Source organism: Microcebus murinus, chromosome 12 (genome assembly GCF_040939455.1).
Source record: "Microcebus murinus isolate Inina chromosome 12, M.murinus_Inina_mat1.0, whole genome shotgun sequence".
Lineage (NCBI taxonomy): Eukaryota > Metazoa > Chordata > Mammalia > Primates > Cheirogaleidae > Microcebus > Microcebus murinus.
In genome coordinates, this window is record NC_134115.1 from 92,792,886 (window position 1) to 92,805,034 (window position 12,149).

General features: G+C 65.4%; 1 protein-coding gene across 1 annotated transcript; it reads left to right on the forward strand.

Annotated features, from left to right (window-relative positions):
• Window positions 1–9,050: 9,050 nt before the first annotated feature.
• Window positions 9,051–11,780, forward strand: LOC142874250 (lipocalin 1-like). Its single transcript, XM_076008447.1, has 5 exons — window positions 9,051–9,161; window positions 9,750–9,886; window positions 10,788–10,861; window positions 11,020–11,127; window positions 11,614–11,780. Exons 1-5 carry the CDS (start codon window positions 9,051–9,053, stop codon window positions 11,778–11,780), a joined length of 597 nt encoding a protein of 198 aa, XP_075864562.1.
• Window positions 11,781–12,149: the final 369 nt, after the last annotated feature.

Genomic DNA, 12,149 nt, shown 5'->3' on the forward strand with positions numbered 1-12,149 from the left:
TTTATAATTCTTTCTTTCTTTCTCTTTTTTTTTTTTTTTGAAACAGGCTGTCACTCTATCACGCAGGCGGGAGTGCAGTGGTGTGTTCATAGCTCACTGCAGCCTCCAACTCCTGGGCTCAAGCGATCCTCCTGCCTCAGCCTCCTGAGTAGCTGGGACTACAGGCGCCACCACCACACCTGGCTAACTTTTTTCTATTTTTAGTAGAGACGGGGTCCCGCTCTCGCTCAGGCTGGTCTCGAACTCCTTAGCCCAAGGAATCCTCCCGCCTCAGCCTCCCAGAGTGCTGGAATTATGGGTGTAAGCCACCACACCCAGCTGATTTATAACTATTTCATATCTCCTTTTTAAATGTCCTGGCCAGTTTTAATTTTACATTTTCTTATTCTTTTTAATCTTTAGGCATCTTCGTTATACGATTGCAATTTTAACGTGTCAGACTTTGTTAGCTGGAATAAATTCCCGCACCAGTGGCTCATTTGTCGTCTGTCTTTCCCAGTGTGGTGTGTATTTGGGTAACTCGGAGCCTTGGCCTGCTGGCTCCTTTTAAGGCGAGGCTGTCGTGTCTGTGTATGTCTGCGTTTCTTTGTCACCTTGTTGTCATTATTCTCTGTGCAGCAGTGTCTCATAGCCTCTGCCCCGTCCCTGGTCCCAAGCTTCTGTTCTGCTGTGACACGGAGGGTGTCACCAATGAAGTCACCCTGTCAGAGGACGGCGTGTCTCGGTTTTGCCCCGGAGGCTGCACTGATGCCCTCTCACCTCCCTGCGCCCATGGCTCCCCGTTCAGTTATGACGAGCTACGGCCCCGGATGTGTCGGGAAGGGCTTCTCAGCCTCCTCTCCGGAGTCAAGGGTCCCCACCCATCGCCCCGGGAGCTGGACCCCAGGCCCTCTCTGCCGCCTTAGGGCTGGGAGCCGGGGGTCCTGGCCTCCGCCCCCTTCACCACTCTGTGCTTCTCTTCCATTCCTGGTTTTATGTATGTAAGTGTGTGTGTACACATGCATATGTGCACACATACACAAGCACACACACACACACCTGTCTTGGTTTTATATATATATATATATATATATATATATATCACCTGTCATGCTGTGTGTGTGGAGCACACAGGGGCCTCACTGCACACCTTGCTCAGGAGCATGAACATGCTCTTCAAACGCACATGGTACCTTGTTCTCCCAGCAGGGTCCCTCTTTTCCATGATGAATCTGAGGGTGAGTGACCTGCCCCAGGACACAGGAAGGTCAGTTGAGCCCCACGCCCCTCTGACTCCAGCCTGCAGCCTCTGGCAGGTGCCCGTCTAGATGGTCCTTTGGGGATTGAACAAACTGTTATTCATCAACGTCCAACAATAATGACATTTTACCTGCTCCGTTGCAGAGCTGCCACGGTTCACGCCCAGGAAGGCACTGGTCAGTCACGGGAGCCAAGTGCCCTGGGGCACACGCGTGTAGCGGCATAAAGGGCCGCCGTGCGGGAGCCGGCACAGCCTCTCCGAGCTGCAGCGAGTGTCCCGTCGGTGGCCGTGAGCGCAGACCCCAGAGATGAAGACCCTGTTCCTGGCCATCAGCCTCGGCCTCGTTGCCACCCTGCAGGCCCAGGACCCCTCGGCCGAGGATGGGGAGATTGAGGATGTGAGGCCCAGACGGGGCAGGCGGGCGGGCCGGGGCTTCAGGACAGGCTGAGGCTGCTGGTTAGAGACCCGCATTTAGGGTCGGCACTAAACCCGACCCTGGGGGAACGGCCAGACAGCAGAGGGTGGGCCCAGGGTGCCAGGGCACTGGATTAGGAGGACGGGAGTCTGTGAAAGGTGGCTTTACCTGTCCCCCAGGAGTGAGGGTCCCGGGGTCCTGGCTGACTCACAGGGGCTGGGGGCGGCGTTGGTGGGTCTGGGGCAGGCGCTGGCGATGTCCTGGCTGGGTGAGGAACTGGGAAACGCTGCATGTCTCCAGCCCTTCTGGGCAGGGACAGATTCTGGGGCTGCAGACGAGGGAAGGGGGAGGCCCTGGAGGGGTCGCCCGGAGCCCTAATGAAGAGGAGCCTTCCCCAGATGTCAGGAAGGTGGTATATGAAGGCCATGACAGCCGACAAGCAGATGCCTGGGAGGAAGGTGCAATTTGTGACTCCCATGACCATCACGGCCCTGGAGGGGGGCAACCTGGAAATCGAGGTCACCATGGTGTGAGTGTCTGGGGCCAGGCGGCGGGGACCTGGGCTTCACCCAGGGGCCGGGGGAGGGGTAGGCAGGCCACGCTGGGGGGCCGTGCTCAGCCCCTCCTGAAACACTCAGCACCGGGCAGCTTCAAGGGCAAACGGTGCCACTGAGGGCGTCCCCGGATCAAACCTCGTGGCTGTGAGGGGCAGGGCACTGCCCACCCCGCCCGCTGCCTGGGGAGCACCTGCCTGCCGCGCAGGCCCTTTGGGGAAAAGGTGTCTTCGGCCCAGGCCAGAGTCAGCACTGGCAGGCTGGGCCTCGCAGGCTCTGCACTTGCAGTAACTGTCTGCTTTGGAGACCACAGGCACGGGCTTTCAGGATGACCGAGAGACAAGGTGAGATAGCAGGGAAATACCAGGGAGGCAGAGACTGCTTGGAAATCCCTGTGTGGCTCCCACCTACACAACTCCCCACCTATGTGGCTCCCACCTGAGTGGTTCACACCTGTGCAGCTCCCCCCTGAGTGGTTCACACCTGTGCAGCTCCCCCTGAGTGGTTCACACCTGTGCAGCTCCCACCTGTATATGGTTCACACCTGTGCAGCTCCCACCTGCGTGGTTCACACCTGTGCAGCTTCCACCTGCATGGTTCACACCTGTGCAGCTCCCACCTGCGTGGTATAGCAGTGTCTGTGCTCCGGTCCTGGGGCCAACCCTTAGGGAGCCATTGACCCGGAAATGACCCAGATGTTTGCGTTTTTTCCCCAAAGCCCCCACTTCAGCCTCTCACTGGGCCAGATTTGGTGATGTGGGCCTCGTCCCTGAATGTCTCCAAAAGGAAGCGGGCCAGCAGGAGAGGACGCTGGGGGGAAGAGGTCCACGAACTGTGGCTTAGGGCGCAGGCCCGTGGCCACAGATGTTGCCGGCAAAGCAGGCGGCCCGGGGCCCCCCAGCTCCAGCGAGGGTGGGGTGGGAGGCAGGCCCCGAGCAGAACCGCGAGAACTGCGGGGGCCGCCACCCGTGACCAGAGGGCCCAGCGGCTGCCAGAGAGGCAGCCTCCCAGGCCCCGCCACGGACCGGGGGCTTGTTGGACTTCGCGGGGCGTGTTAGCGGGGCTGCTCCGAGGCAGGGGAGGCACAGCCAGGACCCCTTTGCCCACGGAACTTCTGTTTTCCAGGGCAAACGGCCAGTGCGAGGAGATGCAGGTCGACCTCAAGAAAGCGGACAAGCCTGGCAAATACACGGCCTGTGAGTCCCGGAGCCTGAGCTGGGCCCTTTGTAGGGCAGGCTTCTGACACCATGAAAAGCCCACCCCTGGCCGGGCGCGGTGGCTCACGCCTGTAATCCTAGCACTCTGGGAGGCCGAGGCAGGTGGATCGCTCAAGGTCAGGAGTTGGACACCAGCGTGAGCAAGAGCGATACCCCTGTCCCTTCTAAAAAGATACAAAGAAATTAATTGGCCAACTAAAAATGTATAGAAAAAATTAACCGGGCATGGTGGTGCATGCCTGTAGTCCCAGCTACTCGGGAGGCTGAGGCAGGAGGATCACTTGAGCCCAGGAGTTGGAGGCTGCTGCGAGCTAGGCTGACGCCACGGCACTCCAGCCTGGACAACAGAGTGAGACTCTGTCTCAAAAAGAAACCCCGCCCTCCACTTCCCCCGGTCAATCTGACTTACGGATACAAACACCTGACCCCAAATGCCAGGTGTGGTGGGTTCGTCCCTGGAGGGACTGGGCCACCCAGGGCTTTCCCTGTGGTTTCGGACGTGTCCTGGCAGGAGCCAGGAGAAGGGTCATATTTGACCGGCAGTGCTGAGCACCCCAGGCTCCGGCCCCTGCGAACCTCTCCCCCTGAAACCTCCCTGTGACCCGCTGCTTTGGGCTGAGACTGGGGCTCAGGCCTGGTGGGGAACCTGGGTCTCTGGGAGCTCTGGGCGGCCAGAGGGGCTTGTGTGGGGCTGGGTGCTGGGGGGTCCCCCGATCCTCTGGGAAGGCGCAGGCTGCCAACTCAGGCCTGGTGTCGCTGTCCTTCTGCAGTCTGGGGCATGCGCCGGGTGTCCATCATCAAGTCGTCTGTGAAGGACCACTACGTCCTCTACTGTGAGGGCAAGCTGTTCGGGATACAGGTCCGGATGGCGAAGCTCGTGGGTGAGCCCCGCTTCCCGCCCCCGAGTCCAGCATCAGGGTGTCCTGGTGCAGGTCCCTGCAGGAAGGAGCCGCCGCTGTGGGCACAGATGCGAAGGCCACAGTGCCACAGCATGGGCCTGCAGTGCCACCCCTGAGCACCACCGCTGGGGGTGTCCGGCAGGGGAGGGTGTGAAGAGGGGTCTGCGTGGAGAGGAGATTCCCGCTCCTGGGGTTACAGCCCCGACTCGGTGGCGCCAGCAGACAGGGGGCATCGGGGCCGCTCCCGTCTGAAGATAAGACCCCGGGAGGCCCTGTGTTCTCCCTGGTGCCGGGAGCGTGCAGAGGACAGAGGACAGAGTAGCGGGACAGGCGTGGTGCCCTGGTTCCCCCCGGGGGGAGACTCGTCTTCTCCACGCTGGGGTCCCGCCGCCCACCCTCCCTCCCGGGCAATGCTGGGGCCGAGTGGAGAGCGCGGCCAGCTTCTCCTGGTCCTGCTGCCGCAGAGCCTCGGGGCAGGTTCACAGGGCCCCGGTCCCCGTCCGGCAGTGGGCCGTCCTCCTCCCCAGCCCAGCGGCTCCTCAGCCCTCCAGGCTGGACGGAGGCGCCTGCGGCCCCCCAGTTCTGCGGGCCGCTCACGGCTCCTCCTGGTCGCCTGCAGGCAGAGACCCCGAGAACAACCAGGAAGCCTTGGAGGACTTTAAGGAGATTGCAGCGGCCAGAGGAATCAGCTCGGGACGCGTCACTGTGCTCAAGCAGACCGGTAGGAAGGACTCACTTGCTTTGCCCTCTCGTGTCCCCATGGCGGAAAGCCAGCAGAGCGACGTTGTACGGGAACGTGTTGCATCCTGTTTTGACTTTGTCCTTTTGGGGTCACGGGACATGCTGGCTGACGGAGGGCCCTGGGTCCCTGGGGGCTCCTGAGCCAGGTGTGTTTCCTTCTTTCTGCAGAAACCTGTCCTCCAGGCAACAAAAAGGTAAGTAACAGTTTTAGAGGACACTTGGGAAAATCCGAGTCTTGGGGCTCAGTGGCACTTGGAGAGGCCATGCGGTCTCTCTCCCACCCACCCCTGTCCCCCCCCTGGGCTGCGGTGACCCCGGTCTGGGTGTAGCTTGTGGGCAGCTGGGAAACCCTCCGTGGTGAACACCCCTTTTGCTGGGCGGCTGGTGGGGGACAATGCCTATCCCCCAGGTCCCCAAGGGGCCTGCGGCCGGTGTGGGACTCAGATCCCTCCTCAGCACCCCCCACCCCTCCGCAGTCACCGTGACCCCGTTAGCCGATGAGTTGCTTGCAAGGTTCAGGCACGTGGCGGGCGTGCCACAGTGACTCGGGCTTCCTGGGTCCCACATGGCTGCGTGTCATTTGGGAACTGGAGGCTCAGAGACTTGCCCAAGGTCACCTGCCCAGGTGTGGGCAGAGCCAGAATCCAGAACAGCATCGGGTCCTTCCCTCACCCTCCCGCTGGCCTGAAAGCTCCTGTCACCTCTTCACACGCTGAGCTTTGTGGGCAGCCTGCGGGAAGGGCCCTGCTCTGTCTGCTCTGAGCTGGTGGCTGCAAACCCAGAGCCCACCCTGTGCCCCCACCCTGTGCCCCCTGCCCCCATGTGCCCCCACCCTGTGCCCCCACCCTGTGCCCCCTGCCCCCATGTGCCCCCACCCTGTGTCTCCACCCTGTGCCCCCTGCCCCTATCCTGTGCCCCCTGCCCCCATGTGCCCCCACCCTGTGTCCCCTGCCCCTATCCTGTGCCCCCTGCCCCCATGTGCCCCCACCCTGTGTCCCCTGACCCCATGTGCCCCCACCCTGTGTCCCCTGCCCCTATCCTGTGCCCCCTGCCCCCATGTGCCCCCACCCTGTGCCCCCGCCCCCATGTGCCCCCACCCTGTGCCCCCCTGCCCCCATGTGCCCCCACCCTGTGTCCCCTGCCCCTATCCTGTGCCCCCTGCCCCCATGTGCCCCCACCCTGTGCCCCCTGCCCCCATTCTGTGCCCCCTGCCCCCATGTGCCCCCACCCTGTGTCCACACCCTGTGTCCCCCTGCCCCCATGTGTCCCCACCCTGTGTCCCCTGCCCCCATGTGTCCCCACCCTGTGTCCCCTGCCCCCATGTGTCCCCACCCTGTGTTCCCCTGTCCCCATGTGTCCCCACCCGGTGTCCCCTGCCCCCATGTGTCCCCACCCTGCCCCCATGTGTCCCCCACCCCCATCCTGTCCTCACTGACCCCGACTCCTTTCCAGGTCAGAGTGCACCTCGGCACCCTATGACGGCACCACCCAGCTCCTGTGTCCTGCGCAGGGATATGGGAAGAGTCCCCGGAGCCTGGCCAGCTGCACCCCCTCTTGCCACCCCCACTTCGCCCCGTACCCCCTCCCCTGGTTCTGCATAAAGAGCTTTAGCCGTGCCCAGTGACTCTGCCTGTCTGTGGGGCCCCTCGGGTGGGCTGCCCTGGGCGTCCCCTCGGGGGTCTGCTGGGAGGGGGAGGGGCGTGGGGGTGGGGCGCACCAGGGGACCCAGCCTCGTCCTGGTTCTCTGCAGTGGGTGCCACAGGCCAAGGGGCACGAGGGCTGGGCAAAGGTGGGTGTAGGCGGCTCTGCCGAGGGTCCCGTGGTGCTTCCTGCAGGGGCCACCCACGGGGCTGCAGGGCTGGGTGGCAGGTGCCGTGGGGGGGGGCAGGGCAGTGGCCATGGTGCTGCGCCAGTAAGACCTGCTCGCCCGGCCCGGCGCTCCCCACGGGCCCTCCCCTGTCCCTGGCACCTGTGAGGGAACAAACCTCTGCCCTAAACACAGTGGTGGCCACGACTGCCTTGCCACGCCCGAGGGAGGCAGATCCCGGCAGCCCACGGGTGCAGATCCTTGCGCTAGAAACAGCCCCTGGCTCAGCCCCCCTGCAGGAGGCCGGGAGGCCGGGTCTCGGCCAGCCTTCCAGCCCGTTGTCGGAGCGGCTCCTGCAGTAGCTCAGCAACTTCTGCGCGTAGGGTCGGGAAGAGCTGAGCTCCGCTCCAGGCTGCGCAGGGGCAGCGGGGCGCCCTGGAGGGAGCGGGGGCTCCTGGGGAAGTCCAGGGCTGGTCGGTGTGGGCGCGGTCAGGCCAGCAGTGTGGCCGTGATCTGAGTCATAGTGCCATCCTCCCGCAGAGCTGGGAGGTGTCGAGTACGTGTGTGTGTCGCGCGTGTGCACACGTGTGTGTGTCGTGTGCATGTGCAGGCGTGTACATGTGCACACGTGTAGTGTGTATGTGCACGCGCACATTTCGCACGTGTGCACGTGTGCGTGTCGTCTATATGTGCATTGCGTGTCGTGTGTATGTGTACGTGTGTGCCATGTGTACGTGTGCACATGTGTAGCATGTGTGTGAATGTGTGTGTGTTGTGTGCATGTGTGTGTGTCGCGTGCACATCCCGTGGTCATGTGCGATGTTAACCTGGGGGACCCTCGATGAAGGCGGCACGGAACGGCTTTTCTGAGTCTTAAAATCATCTCTCAAAATAAGAAGCTTGTTGACGTGGGCGCGACATCTGAACAGACGCTTCTCCAAGTGAGCGACAGGGATGATGAATGAGCCCGGGGAGAGTGCTCAGACCCACTCGTCACCCAGGAAACGTGAATCAGGACCACAGCGAGACGCCCCCGCAACCTAGCGGCACGGCTAACATCTCACTAAGTCGCAGCGCTAAACGCGGGCGGGGCTGGGGGGCCGCAGGACCCTCACCCACCGATGGCAGGGGAGACGCAAGGAGGGGAGTGGCCACTTTGGATCCCACGGGCGGTTTCTCCTGTTTCCGATTCCCCCTCTGACCGCCCCACCGCCGCCCCTCCTGAGTGTCGGCGGGCGGCTGGGGCGCCTGCCCTCACCTGGACGTGCGCGTGAGTGCCCGCCGCAGCTCCGCCGACCGGCGCCAATCCGAGAGGCAGCCCAGGTGCCCGTGCAGCGGGAACGGGTGAGCGGTCGCCGGGAATCTCTGTGCACACAGCAGGCTCCACGCAGAGCCAAAAAAGTCACACACGAGGCCAGGCCCCGTGGCTCACGCCTGTAATCCCAGCACTCTGGGAGGACGAGGCGAGAGGATCACTCGAGGTCAGGAGTTCAAAACCAGCCTGAGCAAGAGCGAGACCCCGTCTCTACTAAAAATAGAAAGAAATTAGCTAGACAACTAAAAACATATATAAAAAATTAGCCGGGCATGGTGGCACATGCCTGTAGTCCCAGCTACTCGGGAGGCTGAGGCAGAAGGATCACTTGAGCCCAGGAGTTTGAGGTTGCTGTGAGCTAGGCTGACACCACGGCACTCTAGCCCGGGCAACAGAGTGAGACTCTGTCTCAAAAAAACAGTCACCCACGAAAGGCCCCATCCGTGGGGGCCAAGGGCTGGTCTGGGGGCCTGGGCGGTCCTGCCCGAAGAGGGGCTCCGGAGAACCGTGGGGTGGGCCTGGTAGAGCTGGCAGCGGCAGCTAAGGGCAGACGGGCGGCACACAGGGCCTGCGCCCCCTTCCTGCGCCCCTTCCGCGCCCTCCTCTGCCCGCGCCCGGCCACAAGCCTCGCCCGTGACACCCGGGATGGACTCGCGATGCGGTTGAACCGCCCCGACAGCCACTCCACACCCTGCTCCGGGTGACACCCTCGCCCCAGACAGGGCGGGCGGCGTCATTCCCGGGGAGGGCGTGCGGCGTTTGAGGAGGCCGGGTGGGACGGCAGGGTTGGTCGGTGGTGGCTCGGGGCCGCCGGAGTTGGGCAGGGACAGGCAGCCAGCGGGGATTGCCGCCCGCCCCAGCCATGGCCCTGGACAGAGCGGCTCTCCTGCTGCTGGTGCTGGGCCTGGGCCTGGCCGGTGCCCAGAAGACGCTAGAAGAAGTGCCGCTGCAGCCGGGGTTTGAGGCGCGGAGGGTGAGTCAGGTCCACGAGACCTGGACATCAGAGTCAGGTGGGGGGCCATGATGGGGGCAAGACTCAGGCCCAGCCTGGCCCTGAGGAACCCTGGAGGCAGCTTGTGCCAGGCCTTGGCCACCTAGGCGGGCCAGCTCTGTCCTGCTCAGTGCACAGGCCGCCGGTTTCCTCCGGCCCTTCCTGCTCTTCCCGGCCCAGAGCCAGCCCTGAAGGCGGCCAGGCGGGGGCTGGGGAAGCAGAGCCCTCAGCCGGCCAGGCAGGGCCAGGCATCCGCCCAGGTAGCTCGAAGGGGACAGCCCTGGGGGCAAGGAGAGTGTCCTGTGCCTCCTCCCTGCAGGGCCCCCCTGCCCTCCTCTGGGGTCCCAATTAGGGCTCAGCTCCAGGGCAGGGTGGCCCCTCAGCCCCCCAGGACTGAGGAGGGGAGGAGCTGGGGGAAGTGGGGGCCCTGAGGGTGGGGTGGAGGCGAACACCCCCAGGAAGGAAGGAAGGGGGCTCATCCCGCCTGGCCCCGCAGACCAGGCCGGACGGGGTGGTGGGCAGCGGCAGGGTGCCCCACGTAGGGGCTAGCTGGCCCCGCGGTCCCCGTAGGTGGAGGGACGCTGGTTCACCCTGCGGCTGGCGGCCAGCCACGGGGACCTAGTGTCCCCGACGGACCCCCTGAGGCTCGCTCTGCACTCCATCCATGTCGAGGACAACGGGGACGTGGCGTTCCTGCTGCTCTGGAGGTGAGCCTGGGCCCCGGCACCCAGGCGTGGCTCTCAGACCCAGGGGGCAGTGACGGCCGTCAGAGCCGGGACACATGGCACTGCCCCTCCACCCGCCCCGCCAGGGAGCTGGACGCTACCGGGCTTCCGGGGGGCCGGGCCAGCAGGAAGGACACGCAGCCCGGCCGCAGGGCTTCGGCCAGTTCCGGGGGGGGGGGACGCCCGTCAAGGACGTGGGCCGGTGTGGCCGCAGCTTCCTGCCGCAGCGGGAGCCCCGGCGTGGCATTCAGCTGGGCCGGCTCCGGTGTCAGAGTGGCCCCCGGCTCCCGACAGCACCGCTGGGCCCACCAGCCGCCCCGCACAAACCCCTTTCCTCCCGGGGGGGTGGTCCTGCTGGGGGGGGGGCTGTGCCGTCGGCAACAGAAAACATGGGGGGGGACAAGCCCCTCCGAGCTGTGACACTGGCCAGTCGCTCAGTCACAGACACCCCACGGCAGCCCTGTGGGGTCCCAGGGCCCCCGCCCCAGGTGAGAGGCTGAGGACCCCGGCAAGGGCGTGGGGTGGGGCTTGTCTGTGCGCAGAGTGGCAGCAGCCGGGGAGGACGGACGGACGGACACCCGCTCTGGCCCCGCCCCAGACTTTGGCTCAGAGCCAAGGCCGGCGGGTCCGCCCTGCAGGGAGGCTGGCTTCCTGGCAGAAGCGAGGAAGTCCCTGCTTCCCCCGCTGCAGGAGGACCCTCCAGCCCCATCCCTGGCGCCCTACGGACACCCCTCCTCCCGAGGCCCCACGAGGCCTCTGAGCCGGGGGAGGGGCTCCCGGGCACCTGCCGGGCAGCTCTGGTGCCCCCTGGTGTGGCCACCGAGTCCTGGGTAGGGCAACGGGGGCGAGCGGGGCCGGCCTGAGTCCCTGTCCCTCCTCCCAGGGGCGCGGGGGTGTGCGGGGGAGAAAACGTCACCGTCCACCCCACTGAGCTGCAAGGCCAGTACCGAGGCTCCTGTGAGTACCCCTCTCGGGCGTCCCCCCCAACAGGACACACGGACACCCCGTCCTTGTCCCGGCGGTGACACTGGGGGAGCCCACGAGGCCTTGGGGTGGGGGTTCGGGCGGGGGGGGCGGAGGGGGAGGGGCCCCCATCACCAGCTGGGTGTCCGCAGTCGAGGGGGGCCGCCTGCGTGTGCGCTTCGTGGGCACCGACTACAGCAGCCTCATCCTGCACGTGCGCTTCGAGGACGAGGACGTCACCAGCCTGTGGGTGCTGCTGGGTAGGCAGCGGCTGTCCCCAGAATGGTGGGGAGGGGGAGGGGCCCTCGGACGGCGGGGAGGGGGAGGGGCGCTGGGCTTGCTGTCGGGAAGGGGGTCTCCGTGCTGGCTGGGAGGGACCCGGGGAGGGGTGGGCACTGGGAGATGCCACGGCCTGAGTGACACACAGACACGGGAGGGGCCGGGCAGCCCGGTGACAGGGCGTTGGCCAGAGCCCGGGGCAGCGGAGCAGGGTGGGGGCTGCAGGGGGACCCTCCACTGAGGTGGGCGGGGCCCGACGCACCCCTGCAAGGTGCACTTTGCCTGCTGTGCCCAGAGCAGCCCGTTTGAGAGGCGGGCGGGCGGGTGGCCATTGCAACCGGGGCTTCCCGGGGCCAGTGTGGGGGTGGGGCACGGCTGCACAAGGTCCAGCCTGGGTCCTGGTGGGGGTGGGGCGGAAGAGACAGAGGCTCCCGCCTGGCCCCTCACCCGCCCTGCTCTGCCCTCAGCCAGAGGGAAGCTGGAGGACCCGCAGTGGCTGGGGAAGTACCTGGGGTTCGTGGGAAAATTCCACCTGCAGGAAGCTCCGGTCTTCAACGTGGACGGTGAGCGCCGCCTGCAGCCCAGCTCCGCCCCTGCGGGCGCGTCCCCCGCGGGCCTCACGGGGCACCAGTGACCCGGCGACGCGGGCACAGTGCCGGGTCCCTCGCATCGATGTGGCGCAGAGACGTTCAGAGACAAGGCTGAGGCCGCACAGCCAGGAGGAAGAGGAGGAGCTGGAAGTGGCCCACAGCTCCTGCCTCCTGAGCCCAGTGCCCTGCCGGCCTCCCCCTTGCGCCACCTCTCTGGGCATCATTGAGTCGATCAGCAAACACACGGGCCAGGCCTGTTCTGGGGGCGTGGGATGCACTCAGAACAGGACAGGCAGCCTCCCCAGCCCCGTGCGGGCTGCACTGCGGGCAGCAGCGTGACTGGGCGTGGCCAGGCTGCGTGTGCCGGGCGGCCAGGTGGACATCCCGGGAGAAGTTGGGGGAGGAAGCCCGTG